At 36.0% G+C, this 19,886-nt stretch overlaps 1 protein-coding gene across 2 annotated transcripts in view; it reads right to left on the reverse strand.

Annotated features, from left to right (window-relative positions):
* TMTC2 (transmembrane O-mannosyltransferase targeting cadherins 2) overlaps positions 1 to 19,886 on the reverse strand; it is a 254,224-nt gene that overhangs the window by 56,792 nt on the left and 177,546 nt on the right. For both annotated transcript variants that reach the window (XM_035338266.1, XM_035338276.1), the window contains 4 exons: positions 17,130 to 17,215; positions 16,111 to 16,295; positions 14,365 to 14,443; positions 3,456 to 3,577 (listed from right to left, as the gene is read on the reverse strand). In XM_035338266.1, coding sequence (XP_035194157.1) covers positions 3,456 to 3,577; positions 14,365 to 14,443; positions 16,111 to 16,295; positions 17,130 to 17,215 — 472 coding nt within the window. The remainder of the gene's footprint in view (positions 1 to 3,455; positions 3,578 to 14,364; positions 14,444 to 16,110; positions 16,296 to 17,129; positions 17,216 to 19,886) is intronic.

A 19,886-nucleotide genomic window follows, 5' to 3' on the forward strand; every position in this document is an offset into this window, starting at 1 on the left:
ACAAGTTTTTGCTGCAAGTTGGGAAATGATAGCCTGCTATCATGAGCAAGCTGTTTTCCAGTCTACACACTGGTTATAATAGGTCAGCCTCACATTTCTTCATAGGAAACAAACAAACAAACAAACAAAAAAATGTAAGGTACAAGAAGCTGGTGCAGGTATCTAGATTGGCACTAAGGGAATAAATGCATCATGTCATGAAGTAAGCATTAATATTGCCAACAGACTTAAGGGGGCAAAAAATGGGGGTTGAAATTACGCCACTTTATTGCTTTATTGGAATGTAAGTCAGGAAGTAAAACATAGCCAAATTTGTGAACTTTACAGGTTAGATTTTACTGCCTCTTTTTTTTTTTTTTTTTTTTTTTTTTTTTTTAAGTACAATAATACAATTACCTTTGGCTGAAACTTGGGAACTTGTCTGAAATCCTACTCCTCCTCTCACCCCCACCCCTCAACTTCACTGACAGAGAAGAATTTTCTATCTATATTAGCACTTACTCCTACCCTTCATTTTATCAAACATTTCCCATTTCTCTCCTGGAAAATAGACAGAGAAATGTTATCAATAGTTTTGTCTCATTACTTGCATTCAGACAAAGAACTGCAAAAAGTCTGAAGGTTTGGTTCCAAAATGCATATGACAGATGAATGAAAACAAGCCTCTAAAACATCTCTACCATCTGAAAACTTACTGAAGTAGACTTTTCTCCCTCATAAATACACCGGCTGTGAATAAATGACCATAAGCCTAGGTAACAAAGTTAAATGGAAGAATAAATTACTGTGGTACCTCATGATCAGTATGGACTGAAACAACTACGCCATAGGGAGTAGTTCTAGAGCTACTGAATTCCAGGAAAGTCTGTGCAGTCTTGCAGGAAAGATGTCATTTATAGCAATCATATATTTGTGATGGGAACTAATACTAGTACAGGCTAGAAACTAGAAACTAGTCAAAATTCATTTAATATGAATCATCAAGCAGATGGTACACTGCAAAACTTATTAGGGATAAGTGACCAACACAGAGATAAAAATGTGTATTATACCGCCAAATCTCTCCATCATCCAATTTTTTATTGAATGTCTTTTCAGACTTTGTAACTGAAAGAACCAAATGAAATGAATTTGAATACAAAAAAGACAAATTAACATTTTTGTCATGAACCAAATATCCACCTGTGAAATTTCCCACTATTTCTAATTATGTTGTCATCAATGTGTTTTCTTGCATTTATGAAAATGTCACTACAGGCAAGAAGGACATCAGCGCTGCATTTTCAGCTTATGCTGCTGTTAGTAGAATAGACATAAGCCCTATCTGTACATGTTGCCCTGAATATCAGAAGAAGTGGCAGAAATAAAAGAAAAAAAAGTGTCAAGAGATTATAATAAACAGGTGTGATGGGAACAGACTACAATTATGGCAAAGAGTGAGTACAGAATAGCAAGTATGCATTGGGAAAGGACAGTCAGCATATTTTATTGGCCTAGCATGGTGAAGGATTCAGTCTTCAAAGCTGTATATAACTCCTGTCCTTTTTGCTAATGGGACACATTCTTCTATAAGCATAGTTGAGATCCTCAAAGCAAAATCCACCTCATATGTATCCTGTGTTTATATCCTGAAGCAAACAGTTCAATTCTACTATAAGGATTTGCGTACATTATTCATCACGTCCTTTCCAAAGCTGGGGTATGCCACTGATAGTTAATCCTACAACTGAACATTCATAATGATGGGACAAAATCCAGAATTTCTTTTCACAATGTCTGTAATGAGTTATTGGATTTAGGGGGTTTGTTATTTTGAAGAAAATTAAGAGACTTTTTTTTTCCCTAAGCAACTGCAAGACCTTCCTTAGCAGGCTTATATTTCACATACATGGAAGTCCAGAAAATGAACAAAACTAACTATAGTGTACAAAAGGTAGGGAAAGAAAGAAAGAGAGAGGGGGAAAGGAAAAGCAAAATGGATTTTAACTGAGAAATCTCTTCCTTTCCCCACAGCAATTCTAACAAATTGGAATTTCTGTGTCAAAGATCTAAGAAGAAACCAACAATGCCGTCTTTTTGATACTATTCTTAGGTGCAAGATATGAAGATATCTGCTGAAAAAACAAGGCGATTTAGGTAATTCTGCTGTGTAACCTACTTACAGTTCTATTCCAGAGGAAGGTAATCAGTGAGTGCATGCATTTGTGAATATCTGAGAAACTTTAAAAAGAACTGGAAATTTTAGTAGAACAATGTTTTCCCAGAGACTGAGTCTGACAGGGAGTGGGAATATAACACTAACAGCTTGACTTCTAGCAGAAGCTACAACCTCTCTCATCAAGAGAGTTTTTATAAAACTATTTAACATTAAGTGATAAGACTGAAAAATTTTTAATTCTTTCTAATTATGTTACTTGTTTCTCAGATAGAGGCCTTCTGTTCTAATCTCTCCCCCTTCTAATCTCTCCCCTCAGATACTTCTAGCAGCAATGGATCTGCTGAAATTAATTTTGAACTGTTTTTCTTGACTTGATCTCTACCCTGTGTCCAAGGACATATTTTGCTTAAAGGTTGGACAGGACATAAACAAGGTCAAAGTAAAAGCTTATAGCTGGTGAAAAGTTGAATGAAAAGTTGATTCAGGCTGAGGCATGCTGACTGAAGAGCCATACAAAGGTGTATCAGTAGAGCGTAAAAAGGATATATGAAACCAGTGGGGCGAACAATGAAAGCAAATGTGGAAGAAACAGACAGGAAAGAGGATACTGTCAGAAAAAATAGGAAAGAAGTGAAAGGTAGTTTTAAAACAGGGCTATTTTAGTGAATAGAACAGAAAACCCTTTTCATCTTCAAAATGTGTGAAAATCAAAGATGGACTGGCACTCTGCTGTAACTATCATGGGGCTAGTCTAGATGGAGCTGAAAGTTCCTCCTTACCGAAAAGGCAGAGTAAATTTTGAATAAATGAAAAAATCCAACTCTTCTCATTTGCTAGAAGTAACTTTTAGACAGGAGTTGATTATTTCCATTTTGCATGAGCAAGGAGATACTTCTAAAGAAGTGTAAATTCAAAGCATGAGACAATTTGCAAAGTACAGGACACCCCTAGCTCTGCCACTGGTTGTTACAATAGTCCTGGGTCAAACACTAGATACCTTTTTTGTATTTGTATCATTATACTTGTGACCTAACTACTGATAAAGAAGGCCCTTTTAAACAAATATTATACAGTTTCAGTGCTCTAACTACTGTTTTATTCCAGCACAGAGGAGGTGACAGTTCAGGCATGGATACAATGTTTCATAAAAGAAAAAACATACACTATCAAATTCCTTCCTTAGCAAGCACAACTGGAACACTGCAATCAGTAATTTTCAGGCCAAAGTCTTTCTGTCCCTTCACCTTGCCTACTGAAATGGCCTGGGACCGACCCCCAGAAGTGCTGATTAACTCACCGTCAGGGCCAGCAGTTTCCCATAGGTGAGATGTGCTGGAATGTGGTCGCTCTTGGATCGCAGTGACTCCACGTACCAGTGCTCTGCTTCTGGCAGCCGGTTCATTCTCATATATGCTTCTCCTATAGGGCAAAACACACAGTAGTGAGAATGCCACCAAATTTTCAAGATTTCCACAGATTTATTATCTCATTTATAATTTTCTATTTATTAAATGGGCAGAGATCTTGAAAAAGGTGAAGTGCTTTGAACACCTGCAATGAAAAAATAATAGTAAATAGCCTTACAGACATTTGAGTGAGGAGATTCGGAGTTATGGCCTTGTTAGGGCTGAAAGACCATGGTTTAGATGAAAGGCTTGTTGGAACAGAATTGCAAGAGAGAGCTCCAGCTGTGAAGTTTCAGCCAGAAGTCTCTAAGGAACAGAATTTTTATCATATCTAGTATAGAAAAGTTACTTCTTTTTCATCAGTCTACATTGCACAGCATGGAGCAGAAGGAAGAATACAGAATGTGTTTGCATTTAACCATAACACACCAAGAACCTAGATCTTAAAAAAAAAAAATAGTCAAGGTTAAGAAAACAGTCCTGAAAGACTGGTGGGATGGCAAGACAAAAACGTCTATAATCTCTGAAGATAGTTAAATACGTTCATCTGTCACAATTAGATTAAATTAGAATACAGCATCCATAATTTTAAAATTGCTAGTCTTAGGAAGTCACGTATGAAATGACCAAAATTAGACTTTTTTTTCAAAGTAAAACCCTTTAATGTAAGAGGCTGAGGAAGGCAATGTTGAAGAATGTGCTGTCAGAAACCACACCGTGGTACAGATAATTGTAGGCTTTAAGTTTCTGAGAAAGGACTTCTCATGCTGAGAAAGAAAGGCTCCATCTCCAAGAAAAAATATGATCAAATTTCTCAAAGATTGGAAACAAGCAGTATCAACAAGTAGGTAGTGGTGAAGAATAGCTGCTTTCAGATTAATACCCAGCACTGACACATCTCTTTTGCAATGGCTCGAGATGTAAATATGCCCCTGCCCAAGTGAAGGACTGAAAAACCCTGCAGCAGTCAGGTTTTCACCATCTCACCAGATGATTCATACCAAATAATTTTTCTGCTCAAAGAGGCAAAATAGAAAGACCTCTTACAATGTGAGCTAGTACTAGTGTTTTGTTTTTTTAAAAAACAGAGGCTATAGAGGGTTTTCTTGATGAAAGAAATTTGGAAAAGGCCCAATTAGATTTTGTTGTTTGCTTGTTTCCTACTTTTGTCACCATACAGTTGGCAAAATGTGGCATAGAAATTTGAGTTTCAGGAATTAGCATGATGCAGAGTAAGAAGTCACGCTGTCCAAGTCTAAGGGGAGCCAACGTGAATTTTATCAGAAAATAGAGTTCTTTCAAAAAGGGGCAGAAGCCTATTAAGCTAGCAAACCAGGATTTCTAATTCAATTGTCTAAATAGTATTCTGTACTTGCATTGGTCTTGGATATCTGATTAAATACACAGAAGGAGCTGATGTTTCAGTCCCAGCAGTACCCAAGCAACTCTATCAAAAAAAAAAACACAACTATTTAAAAGAAAAACAAAGAAACAAAGAAACAAACAAATGCCACCACCACCAAAATAACTAAAAAAAAAAAAAAAAAAAAAAAAAAAAAAGAACACAAGCCAAATCAAAACAAACAAACCAAAAATAAAAGCAGGAAAAAACACATGAACACCTGTGATCAAATTCATCATGCAGTTTTTCTTCCACTAGGTTGGCACTCACAAATAAGTAGCATAACATTATATTTTATTATGCGCAAAACAAAGTCATGAAGTCAAGTGCTGAAAGACTGGAAAAAAACAGAAGTCAAGCTATTTGCTCCCTTTAGCTCCTGTCTCTCTGGATGTATGCTTTATGGCAGAATGTTTAATTATTTGATTGCCTACTATTTTTCCCAGAGGCTCCTGCTTCATTTAGCATACAGGAAATGAGGAAAACATATTGCCTTTTCTTTTATTATTTTATGTGGAAAATTTCAGCCCAACCTGTTACAGCTTGGCAAAGTTTCAAGCAATTAGCAACAAGATCCTTTAAAAAGAAATGTAAGCAGCCATAAGAAATGAAGTTGTTATCTGCTGGTAGTATGTGCTGAATGCACTGCCAAATTCAGAATGATCCAAGACTCTCATCTATTTTTCATGATGCATTCTGATATAGGAAGAGATTAACATCTTCAGTGCACTGGCAAATTCAATTTTTAATAGGTTTTAAGAGCTCAGCTACTTTACGAGCTAACCTCCTAAAACTTTGAGGGTGTTTCTGAGCTGTGCCTCTAGAAATGAAGCATTGACGATATGTCAATCTAAATGTCAAACTGTAGAAAAAGGAATTTTATTCCCTCAAAGTCTTTACAGGGAATTCTCTATATGTGAACATATTTTTTTCCTTCCTGAAGAGTCTGTTTTCTGCCCATAAACCACATGATTTGCTACAATATAGGCGATTAAAATGTTTCATTACAATAGAAGGAAGTACTGTTGGAGGGTCTGTTATTAATTTCCTTTTTCTAAATGATTTAGAGGGACACTCCTGTTTAAAAAGAAATCAAAATGATTTGAAAACTGAGTAAGGCTCTGAACCACCATACTGAAAGACAAAAAAAAACTAGCAACTGTTAATTGAAATGTTAATTCAATCAAGTGATTTTATTTGTTAGACTAATGCAATTAAAAAAAAAAAAAAAAAAAAAAAAAGCTTTTCATCTGCAGATAGTTTTCCAACAAAATTACGGAGAAAATATGTATGGCTTGAATGTCATCATTCAGGATGTATTTCTATGTCTAAGATTAAAATAAGAACAATAATTGTCAGTTACAAGTCTGAATTTTTATAATTTTGCAACATAAATGATTCAGTCATTAGGAAAATAGTGGACCCTGTCTTGGCAGAAAGTATGCAAAAATACATGTAAAGAAGTTTCAGAATTTAACAAGTATTTAATTTGCAAAATCTTTCAGAGCTCATGCTAAAAACCAGAGAGATCACACACACACACACACAAAATATTAATGAGATTTGTCAGGTCTATAAAGTTCAGGAAAGTTGCATTCTACTTCACTATTAAAGTTAACAGCAGCAGAGAAGAAATTCAGGGCAGTGGTAACCATAAGACAAATTGAGAGTTATCTCAGTTCCCTAACACATAACAACATGCAGCCAAATGCAGCAGTGCCTGCACAATGAATGGTGGCAAGAAATTCAACAGCCAACTGGAGCAGAAGGAGACAAATCAGTCACTCAAAAAATGTCTCGTTTTTTACAGGGTTATTTATACACCCACTTTTGCTACTTACACACTCATTTCTTAGCCTATTCCACACGGAAAAACATAGATAATTAAACTGTAGCTCTTATTTACTAATATAATACAAGAAAGGACATTAATATGAAACTGAAGCACTATTTAAAGGACTATACATGTAGTTCAATAATACCTCCATTAATACTTTATGACAAGGGAATGAGTAATGGACTCCTTTAACTAGACTTATACCACTGTAACTAAAATTCTAGTACTCAAATCGATTTTCTTTGCAAGAAAGAGAGATCAATTGCAAGACTACCATTATCCAAAGCAACCTTTCTATATTTCTTCAGGTTCCTTGGGACTGAAAAATCTTCTTTCAAAACGCTGCATAAACAAAAAATGCTAAAATTATCCCAGGACAAATGAATTAAGAATAATTAAAGAATAATAGCAATAATAATAAATATTAGATATTGATATTAAATAATAATAAGAAGAAAGGATCAGCTCTCTACCAGCTATTTCCCCAGGAACATTAACTTTATACTTAATAATGAAGTGGAGTATGAGCTTAATGTCCTCCAAAAGGAAAACACTGAAGATGAGATTTTCTATATACATGGTATATTGTTAGAAGACAGTTAAGCACCATTTGCCTGAAAGAATCTTATATGGTTCTACAGTAACCTCCCAGCTACCGATTTCTGATTTTCTTGGTGTAGGATGCACTGAAGGTAACATCATTCTTTCAGTACCATGGCAGCCAGACCTCTGCAAAACCCAAGCAAAGGCCATCTTCTAGCAGGGAGCACTGCAGATGAGCAAGTACAATTAAACTATGGATGTAATAGCACTGTGCAAATACTTTCGGATTACAAGCATAAATTCTTCTGTGATCCTCCTCTTAGGATCTCAAAAGATATTGCTGAAAAGACAACTGAAAAATTCTCTCTCCGAAGGAAACAGCGCAGAGTAAATGTGCATATGTAGTTATCCGCCATCAAAATTTCTGGATGGTAAAAATGTAATATAGCAAATCCCAGAACAGAGTTTGGCGTTGACAAGAGCAAATCTCAAAAGAGAAAAGACAACAGAGATGCATTTTAAAAAGGAAAAGCTCTATCATATACCTTCAGTCAGGATTTAAATTTCATTTTTCCATTATTTCTTTGAATTGGGAATATAAACATGTTGCCTTAGAAAAAGATGGGGAGGTCTGTGACCCCACATACCACAATGGGTCTGTGTCTTTCATAACACAGATGTGCAGTCCTCCTGTGCAAATTAAGGCCACAGGTGCTCTTACCATAAATGTACCTCTCTAGATACATAATTTCATTCTTTTTTTTTTTTCTCTTAGGTATCAGTGCATACAATAGCATAATAAATCTAGAAGCATAGTTTGATGTTATACTTTATGTTCAAAATACACTACACTTTTCAGTCTTGGTGATAAATATGCAGTGCATGTACATCTCTGAAACAGATGAAGCATGTGAGCTTAATGAGCATCAAGTTCTGCATAGACTAAGCATATTCTATTTTTTTTTCCCTTTCACATAATAATCTCCTTGAAGATTTCAAGGAGTGTATTGTATTTTAGGAGGGTTTTTGATGGATGGGAGTCAATCCACATTTACTTTGGTTGAGCAGATTCTTATAGTTCTCAATTAGCCAAAGCAAAGCCTTTGATCTGATTTAATTAGACCAGTAATCTATTTTTCAAGGAAAATACCTGAAGTGGAAAACAAATACAAATGAAGGGCAAAACAAAATAAGTTGCAGCATGGAACAGCATGGACTTAGCACAGCTGTTTGTTGTTACACAAAGACTTCCAGTGAACGAAACAAACTGACAAAAACGGGGGCCCTGAGCTCACCTGAGACAGATAAGTTCGTTTTCATTTCCCAGCAGATGTGCAGCCAGCAGTAAATTCTAAGGTACAAACTGACTAAGAATTCATAACTGAACAAGTGATTGTACTCTTTTCTTGCCTTTTACTTTACGTATGCATATTTTATACATATATTTTATTTTATTTTATATTTTATGTTATTGTCAGTATAACATAGACGTTATACCAGAACAGGTTTCTTTAAAATACTCTTAATGGAAGCACTTTCTATTATGATCATATCTAACTGGAATCCCTGAAGTCCAGTTTCAGTATTGGACTATATTTTTAGCCTACAAATGTTATGTTAGTATTTATTTTCATACAAAATCCTGTATGTATAAAATATAAATACATTTTTGGCCCTTTCAGAATATTGTCTAAGCATATTCAAGGATTTCACAAGAAACTATAGATCAATGGTCCAAAAAACAATGATCTCAAGCACGGCATATCCCTCCCACTCAGCAACTCACTGCTGTAGCCTTCATATCCAGTTTGAATCCTTCAGAAAAAAAAAAAAAATATATATATATATATATATGAAAAAACAGGAGACAGCTCAATCAGCCCAGAGATTTACACTCAAGCTTTGGACTGCAGATATGAACTACAGTACTCTGCAAAGTCTCGGACAGGGTTAGGGTTAAAGCAGCAGGATGGTGCTTGAGGGGGAAAAAGGAAGCAAAACCTTTTACACCCCTTACTCCTGGAGTGGACTCCATCCTCATTCCAGAACATGAAGTATGATATACATATGAAAGAAAAAAAAATAGTTTTTTTTCCAACCAAGATGATCTTTCAAGAAAAAGTGTTTGAAATGCACATTTAGTAAGCAATTATCAAGAAAGGTTTGTGAGATGCGTGGTGAGTGCATTGATGACTGGAGCTCAGACAAGTGTAGGTAACATGCTCTGCATAAGTTATGAAGTGGGATACACATTTCACAGCTTAATCATCTTTGGCTCTTAAAAAGTAAGTCTTGCACAGTATGAACTGTAAAACTACACCAACAAAAGTGTTTCTTGGAATTCTAAACAATATTTAAAAGTAATTCAATAAAAAACATTTAATGGGAGCAAGGGGCAAATGGGACAGGAGCCTTAACAATGTTAACAGGTTTGTACAAACAGCCACATCCACCCCAAAGCATAATCAAATAAAGTGATAGTTATGTTATAATCATCAACACAGAAAGTCTCTCTACATGCTAAGCCTTTATACTTATGATGCAAACCTCTGCACCAGATGTAAAATCTGGCTCCCCTTTCCTGTTCTGTACCTGGCTTTCACTAGAGTATGATTTGTTTTCTGTCCATGTGCAATGTAGCAGATTAGCAGGAAGAAATCTAAACTGTGTCATTAACCATATTCACTCCTGCAACATTAGTTTCTTCTGTAACTTGCATTTCTCTCATCAAAAGGTTTGCAAGACTTTGCATTAAATGCACTTGAAAATAGACATTCAGATGTTAGTTGGCAAGGGCAGATGAAATGCGATCATGACATTTGTCTTTATGACAATACCTTCCCAGTCTAATCCTGAACAATGTCACCCAAACATCTTCTTACTATTCAATATTAAAATAAAGCCCCCATGCTCCACCTCACACCACTTCACTGGCAAGGAGTATGAATTACTGTAGCAGGTGGGCCAGTGTGGTTTTAAAAGCAATGTAATACAATCAACTGTACAATATCAGATTTCAAGAACGCAAAAGACATCTAGAGCAGAGGCTGATCCTTAAGCAATCCTAATATTGGCATTAAAGTGTTCAAGATCCCACAGGGACCATTTTATCTTTTGACCCCAGGTTTTAATTGAAACTTTAAACAAAATATATTACCTATTTAATGCAGCTGAGCTGGACTCTGGCCTTTGTAGTGCATGTTGTCATGCCAAGCAAATTAATCTGTGTGACCTTAGTATGTACTTTTTAATTTACATCAAAGAAATATGACATAGAGAAAATAAATATCAAGCCAACCCTATACAGTCTGTTGAATAATTATTTTGATTCTAGTTTTAGCGTTTAAATTTTTAGCTGTTTGGTGTTCTTTTAGGGGGAAAAAAAAAAAAAAAAAAAAAAAGAAGGTTTTACTTCTTGGTACAAAGCCAGAGAAACATATGGTTTCCTTAGCTGAGTTGTTGCACACCTGGCAAAATAAATCACAGCAACAGGAGACCAAAATCTACCCTGCAACATTTCATATGCACAGACTTAGAACATTTGATGCTGGTCTTCTGGCTCTGCCTGTTGTACAATGAATAAAATGCAAAGTCAAATGGATGTCTTGCTTCTTGAAGCCCAATACTTCTTTTTGTTTAGGAGACAAGTTATTCTAAGTTTTAAGAAATGAGAGTCAGCTGGGCAGACTGGCACACTGGGGGAATGAGCTCCTGGGTCTGGCAGACCAAAAGGCCGGTAGAAGCCAGTGCAGGGAAAGAACGGTAAGACAAACAGGGAAAGCAGGTGGTGTAAAGGCTTAACACTGCCGGAGTGCTAATGCTACCGCTCTTGGAGTGCTGGACCTCCAACCCTAATTCAGTTTAAACAGTTCATCTCCTGCTTATTCCACTTCAAGTACTTCATCTGTACCATGCAAGGAAAAAAGCCTCCAGAAAATCTTCAATGAAATAGTTATCTACAGTTAGAGGAAGTACTGTTTTCTTAGATTGCATACCAGTATCTAACACTAAACCAAGCAGACCCATTGCCAGAGACGTGGAATATATCAATTATGATGACAGCTGCAGTAGGTGATCCTCAAATCGTACCTCTTCTTGGATTTCAAGATAAGCCATGAAGACCCTTTCCCCATGTCTTGTGGAGACAGGGAAGGACCCTTCCTTCCTGAACAGGTGGGGAACACTCCTCAGGTTCTCCCCCTTCCTCCCCAGCAATGAGCACATGGTGAGTGAGCACAGCTCAGAGGCAGCTTCATGCAGCACTAAGTACAAGAGAGAGGACTGGCCTATTTCAGTGCTTCTAGCTTCCTGTTTAAAAGCAAGAAGTAGGCAGATGAGTTTATGCAACGCTGTATATCGAAGTGAGTGTTATGGTGAATGTGTTTTAATGTTGTCTTCAACAGGAAAACAGAAATAAACAATCCAGTCAGCCTTCTGGTGCCCAGTGGTACAGTATGAGTTGCAGTGTGAGGAGTCATGATAATGGATGTGTTTGCCTTGTTCCCTGTCACACCCAACCTGAAGAGGTGACTGAATAGGTGTTTAGGATATACCTCACCCAACTCAAGCTAGCAAGTCTAAGCTAGTCACCTCAGCTCCTTTTACAGAAGTATGCTTGCAGATGATTATTCATATAATCTAAAATAGATGTTTAAGATCGATGGGCTAAATTACTCCCCTCTGCAGTGTCTAACTGCAGTCATGTAAGCTCACGTAGACACATCCAGGACAGCTTTAAACAAACCTGCTATTAACAGAGCAGCAATGACTTCAGCTGAAGTCACTATCTGGCTCTTTACCTAGCCTCTTGGGTCACCTTTGCAGTAGAGCCAATAGGCCACACCTCAGCAACAAGTGAGAAGCAAATTCTGGCTTCCCAGGAAAAGCTGCAATCACAACAGCAACTCAAATGCAAATATATATTACATCCAGGGGAAGTGGTACTTCACAGATCCCCAGAAAGCCTGTTGCTCTCTGCAGTAGCTCAAAAGGGGCTAAGGTAAGCTCATCTGGCTGTGACTTGTAATGCCACCAGGATATCCACAGCATGTCAGCGGCTGCCTAAATGAAGCAGAACCCAGCACATGTGCTGAGTGAGCAGCATAGGGAGGACATACAGTAGCAGCCAAGCCCAGGCAAAGGACTGAGCTGGTCTTTATGTTCACTGTTGCTTTGTGAGTTAATAAATGCAAATCCCAGGAACAGAGTGAACTTGAATTTTGTGGACTGAGGAAAGGATAAATGAAGCTGAGAAAGGCTTCCTGAACCGAAAAAGTAACCAATGGGAAAAAAAAGTAAAATAGTAAGAACCTTTTAGGTCATCATGATTCTAAAAGAAGCATCTATTCACAGGGAAGAAAAAGGGTGATGCAGGCCTGTTTTGTAATGAAACAACCATGATGTGGGAAACAGCATTGGTTTTCATTTTGTAATTTCTGTAATTCTAAGGAGCACTTTTATCAGAATTATGAAATATTTATCTGCACTAAAGAGGGCAATCAAACTTCTGAGGGATTGCTTGGAGAACTGTAGTACATCAAAATTCACTACAGGACACCACTAGTAAGCAGATGTTTAATTCCCACAGAGTGGTGACTGTTGATAATCTCATCAAATCTATCAGCAAATGCTCATAAATAAAAGTGATAGAGCAATAGTTCAGCTAAGACTCTATAAGAACAAGAGTATGTGCAGTAATCAACCTGAGCATTTTAGGAATTTTAGCCATTTGCATTGATCTGATAAAGCTCATCATTTAGGCAGAAGTAACTGCATTGAACTGTATGAACTGTTAAGTGTTTATACTACTGCAGACTTCAGATAATTTGTTACTGTGACAACCATTTATTTTAATATTTACAGAGATTTGCAATTGTGGACCATCCTTTATAACTAGGGTTTTAGAATATAATTTCCCATGCCCAAGAACTTGTAAAGAGCTAATAAAAATACATTTTATAAATACGTAGAAAAGAGTGAGCGGTGCCTCCTTTGACAGCTGTGTCAACCAACACACTCTCTTGCATTTTGAACATTGGGGAACAGAAAAAAAGAATCACCTTTCCTGTTGATCTTAATGGTTTCTAGTTACATTTTTTATTGCTCTACTTCAAAATATTTCAAAGGCATATTATGACTCTTCAGATAGGAGCTTACAGAACCTACTAGCCAAAAACCTGGGATAGTTAGAAGAACTGTATGTCCCTTCAGAAATAACTCCACTTAAAACATCTCTGGAACAATCAAGAACCTGTCCTCTTCTTTACAGATCTGAATAATACAAATAATATATATATATATACACACATATATATATATATTCTGTTATGTGTTCAATGTATTCTTTTTAAGGATGTGTCAGAGAATTTGAGGAGCTGAAGTTAAATTGAAATCATAAAAACACCTCACAGTTAAGTTCATGTTTCTTGTAGTACTCAAGGGACTCTGCTAAAAATTTTAAGAACAGATAGGCTGGTCCTATAAGAAAAATTCTCTCATTGCAGACCTCTTCCTAACAGTACATCAGCTGGGAAACACATGTTTGTCACAACCTGAAAAAATGTGTTTACAAGTTTTACAAGGTAATTTAACATCTAACACCCATACTAAATTACGTTATGATATAATGAAGGTGACTTTTCATTCCATTTTCTGCAAAGCAAATTCTTCTTAGTTTCAAAGTTAAATAAATAAGAGTTTAAAAAACCTGAATTGCACATGAGGTCTCCAAGCTAACTGGATGAGAGACTAATCCATGCATTCTAAATGTAAAAAGTGCACTCTAAGATACAGAGCCGCTAATATGCCCCAATAGTCTAATCACTTATTGTGCCTTATCCAGCATTGCATTTGCTGGCACTCTGAACCTGGTTTGGCTAGGATCTACTAAAGGCTTTTTTTTTTTTTTTTTTTTTTTCATTAGCTAACTAATTTGAGCCCCAGTTGCCTGGCTATGCTCTTTTGTTTCACCCTGCCCGACTTCACAAGTGCCTTTCTGAAGCACTATCAAGACACTTACCCATCATATTGTATAAGCTCTGTGGTGCAAACTGTCTTGGCATTTTCTGTATTGCTTCTTTGTAAACCGTAAGGGCATCCTGAAGAGACACACACATGGGACAAGTCATTAGTGAAGCACCAGTTTTAAAAGCAGTCTCGCATATAAATTAGAAAAAAACTATTCTCCCCAAATGAGGGGGTACAGAAGAAGAAAATATATCTGCACCATATATATCACAGCAAGCTCACATTTCTGATATACAAAAGTTTTACCAAATTCAGTGAAGTTTATTGGCAAGAGATCAAATCAGTTGCAATAAAATATCCCCTTTCCCAGGTGAAAATAAAAGGAACAGTTTTTTAAACCCTTCAAACACTCACAAGTTTATAAATATACATAAAAGTCTACAGGCTGGTAGACAATATGGAATAATACTAAACGGCAAAGGATTTTCACATGACTAAGCCACAGTAAGTGACGTAAAAATAAAGAAATCATTACCTACCACCAAGTAATAGCAGAATATAATCCACACAATTGAAATTCTGATACACAGAAAGAATGAGATGGACTATAGATGGAAGCACTAAAACTGTATTCCTTTCACTAATGTGTTGTGAGTTACTTGATCATGTATTTATGATTTATTTAGCACTTAGGATGCTTACTAATCTATCTGTTAGCTCTGCACCTTTTTCCACATCATCCCATCAAAAAGTCACAGCTTGTGAAGGCTGAAAATGCTTGAAAAAATCTAAGTGCATGACCAAGCCTGGGTCAGGCTGCCATGACCACCAGACAGAAACCTGATGTTTTAAATTCCTACAGTCTCTTGCACCTCCCAGGCATTCCACTCCACCTCTACACTCTATCGGCCATGCAGGCAATATGTTGCTGTTCTCTTATCTTTATCGATGTATCAGCTGTCTGTGCCTGTGTTTTAACCAATTAGTAACTGCCATCTGACAGAGCTGGATTCAGCAGACAGATGACAGAGAATCCATAGGGCTTGTGCATGCCTAATCTTAAACAGCTGAGTTAACTGTCACAGTGAGAAAGAGTTATATGGATCAAAACCATGTGTAACTCCTGTTCTGAAGTATGCCTAGGAATGCAAAAAAGAGAATTACTTTCTTTTGAATACTGCAAGAGGTCGAAACTCAAGCAAATGACCAGTTTTAATAATTTCACTAGGGAGAATGGAGAGGAATCACAACTGTCTCAAATGCACACATAAATGAGATGGGATGGGGTTGAGTGCAGTGTATGACTACAGTTAAAAAATCAATCTCTGTAGCACTTATGTCAAGTTATCTGAAAATAGCACACACTGGAATGCTTCTAATCACTGATGTTCTGAATTGTTCCAAATAGATCTTGTTTTTGGAGACTCAGTAGCAACCATAAAGGCTTTTTAATATTTTAAAATATGGGCTACTCTATTTTGAGGTAAAAAGCCAGTACACATTAGCTCAGCTGATCCTTTTCATACCAGCAGTGAGGGCAAAGCCAAATAGAATGAATTAGCACATAACAGATGTGATCATTGCTAATACTGATTCTGACACCAGAACATCACTTTGCAAATTAATATCTTCACACCCATGGCTGCAGAGCACAAATACTCTCTGTAGAGAATACTAATGATTTGGTGAAATTCACTCAATTGGTCCCTGTGTTGTATTTTGAAAGTCTGGATGGAAGCAATGGGTATTATTTAGGTATGGAGATTTTATAATATTGTAGATAAATCTGGAGTGTTACCTCATAGTGTCCTTGTTCATGAAAAAGTTTTCCTAAGTTATAAAGACAGCTAGTAACAGAGCTTTTATGAGCATGAGGATCCTTCAAATTTTCATCAGGGATCTCTGAACACTTCAGGAAAGTCCTCCTGGCTTCCTCTGTCTTCCCTTGGTTCATTAAGATGATACCGGTATTTAAATAGGCAGCTGTGAAGATGGAAAGAAATGTTATAATAGGGTTCTGTTACGTTTTACTTGGTCTTCAGCTTACTTTGAAGTAATATCAGAAAGCAATTTCATGATTATCTAATTTGGCTTTCATATAATATGGATCAACCATTGGTGTAAAGAAGAACAGGTGAAAGGTGAAAGTTCAGACAAAGAAGAGTGACTACAAAGATTGAGGAAAAAGAAAAAGAAACACTGACTAAGCGGTGTGCTCTGCTTCATTCCTCTTATTAGGACTGTATCAAGCATATGGTGTCATTGCTTGAAATGTTGTTTCTTATAAATATATATACGCGTGTATACACACACACATACATGTAAGATTCAATACTTCAGCTACAAAAAAAATTAAAAGTGTTCACGTAATTTTGGAACCAATCGTGGGCAACACCTTATGAATTATTTCCCATGTCCCTCAGGCAAGAAAGGAAAGATGAAAAGACCTCAAAAATATTTGTATTATTCATTCTCACCACATACTATAAAAATCTGAGACTGGCTTTATGAAACAGAAAATGGGAGCCTGTATATTTAAGCAACAGCATCTATGTCTCACTACCCCAATCAGAAGTGTTTTATGTTCTACCAACACTGTTCAGTGTTATATCCCTATCTGCTTCTTCCCTGCACCACAATGACCATACCTCTTGACAAATAAACACTTGCTTTCAGCTGAAAAGTACACAATTTCTCCTTCTACTTTCAGACTGAAAAAAAAAATCTGGGGGAAAAAAAGTATTATGAAAAAGTAGGAAGGTGCCCTTAAAAAGCAATAGTCGATATTATGCAAGCTTGTATAGCTGAAATACTTACAGGCTAATGTGGGCCTGCTACCAATTGCCAGTTTATAGTAATGCAATGCCTCTGAAAATCTGCTGTTTTCCTGAAGCAGTAATCCTCTGCATAAGGACAAAAGAAAAAAGAGAGGAAGGTTATTCAAAGAGTAACTTCAAAGTGTACTTTATGTCACCTTACCTCATATGAAACAAACATATTAAAAACAGAACTAAAGTAACAAATATGATGACAGAGGTATAATAAACCTGCCAGCTACTAACAATTTAGTGGGAAAAGTATTTTCTCTGAGAACAGGATTAATTAATATACATCAGATATATTTACATGGCTTTACCAAAGATGTTAAATGCAGTATTTTTGGCTTCGTTGGAAACAAAGATATTCTTTTACTCATTTGAGAAAATGCTAGTCTGAGATTTTTTTCAAGCAGCTGGAATATCATGGAGTTATCTGTAACTATTTCAGTCATGTTTAGCCTGTCTTCTCTCCTTGACGTGAACGAAACAGACCTTTTTCAAATGCACAATAAAGTTGACCACCTAACACTTCACACACATTACCTTAACCAGTCCTTGCTGAGCAATTTCATTAGATTATTCACTGCAGGGCTCAGCACCTACATCAGTTCATTTTTTTCTTTGTCTTCTTTCTATTCCAAACAAATTTAATAACTGAAGAGATATCAAAAATGATACCTAATTCCTCTTCTTCCTCAGTTTCAAAATTCATGAGCTTTACCTAAACCTTTTATGACAAGCATCCTTCTGAATTACAAATTACAGCAGAATATAGAAATTACAGAAAAAGTAGTCATACAGAAATTACTGAGAAGTAAGTGGTCTGGACATCATTGATGAAGAAGCATACACAAATGCCTTAATATCACAAAGGTAAGAAAATCCTTAATCATTAGTAATTTTAAATTTGGACCCAGACTTTTTTAGCAGGTAGGTGACTCTCTTTATATACCTTAAAGTATCCAGGAAAAATTAAAGGTAGCTATTTCTTTTGGAAGGCAGAGGGAGCAGAGGGTTATCATCTCAATTTTTCGTTTCTCTAACCCACAGCATTTTTTTCTTCTTCCTTTATGCTATCATCTGTTGATAGCTTTTCAAACTACAATGGTTTTTCCATTACCAATCAGATAAACTTTTTCCCTCCAAAATCTCAGGAAAACCATTTTAATTAAAGCACTAGACTTCAGGGGAAGAAACAAATATTTTTTGCTTCCTATCATTGGGTTAGAATTTAACAAAATGGACAAATACATCTTTTTTCTGTTCTCTATCTCTCCATTAGTAACATGTGGCCTCATGTTTGAAACAGTATCTGTCCACTAACCCCAGATTAGGCAGTAAACCAGACTTACTTTGTGTTGGTCCTTGACCCACAGAAATTTGAGAAATGAGGGAATGTATAACCTTCAGGATACTTTTTGGCATGGCACCAAGGTTTTTAACTGCAAGCATTATGCTAAGTGTCTTGCAGGTAGCAAGATGTATGGTCTTTAGGACAATAATAATATTTTCTAAATTTTCTAGAACTTTAGTCTACAAACATTTGTTTTGTCTACATTTTTTTATAGCTGCAATTATTCAAAGGAAAATTATTTTTAATGACAGATTGATCACAATTTCTACTGATAGCAACAGAACTAGCTGAGCTAAATGGCCTGACACAAGTTGCTTCTTACTTTTTGAAAAAAGCATTCTTATATATGATTTTGGGACAAATTTATATAAAAAAATCCTTTCTTAGTTCTGAAATAATTATTTTCACATATTAAAAGAAGTAATACAGTAATTAGTCAATTTGAAAAAGATAAATTACCTTAGTAAGCATATGATATTTATGCTTTTTTGATTAAAAGCACTTTTATTTATCATTATTACTAGATTTATCTTCTCTGTTTACTACATGCCCTAGTACTTGCATTCTTAATTAATTACTTGGTACCTTAAGGTGTTTTTTGTTGTTGTTGTTGTTGTTGTTGTTGTCCCTATTTCTCTTCCAGATTTTTTTTTTATACAGTTATTCCATTAACAGACATTCATTCATTCATTCTCTCTCTCTCACACACACACTCCTACATATATATTTATATAAACACAAGCTGTTTGGATGCATGACAGAGAACTGAATTTCAACAAGTAATTAGTGTTTCAATTAATATTTGTTAAGAGATTTGGTACAAACAAAACCAAATTAAAAAAAAAAAAAAAAAAAAAAAAAAAAAAAAGGATGGATATAACCCAGTAACTTTTATGAGGCATGAAACTGCCTGTTCTCGTGAAATTGGTCATGATTGAATGCTGGTTTTCCCTATGGCTTCTGACGGTACAAGCTGACTAGATTTATGAGTCTCAGGTTCTAGTTTCAGATTAATTGAAGTCAGGAAAAGCATGAAAGAAAATTTCAAAAATAGATTTTTTTTGTTGAATAAAGTTAACACGGGGGGGGGGGGGGGTCTGAGCGAGAACTGGATTGGATGTTTGCCAAAGAAGAGATAAATATTAATTTAAATAGATAAAAAGTTAAGATGGTAAAGCTTGCATTAAACGTGCAAAGCATTCCTGAAATCACAGTGAATATTAAAAGAGCATAAAGAGATGATATATTTCACTTCCCAGATGAAAAATCAGATTCTCTCTAGCGTTAAGCTTGAACAGGATGATGCAGGCATATAAATATGCTCAGTAACCTCTAATTACTCACAAAATGCAACTAAAATTAAACACTTTAAATTTAATTACTGCCGAAATTAACATTGCC

This window comes from Oxyura jamaicensis, chromosome 1 (assembly GCF_011077185.1).
Source record: "Oxyura jamaicensis isolate SHBP4307 breed ruddy duck chromosome 1, BPBGC_Ojam_1.0, whole genome shotgun sequence".
Lineage (NCBI taxonomy): Eukaryota > Metazoa > Chordata > Aves > Anseriformes > Anatidae > Oxyura > Oxyura jamaicensis.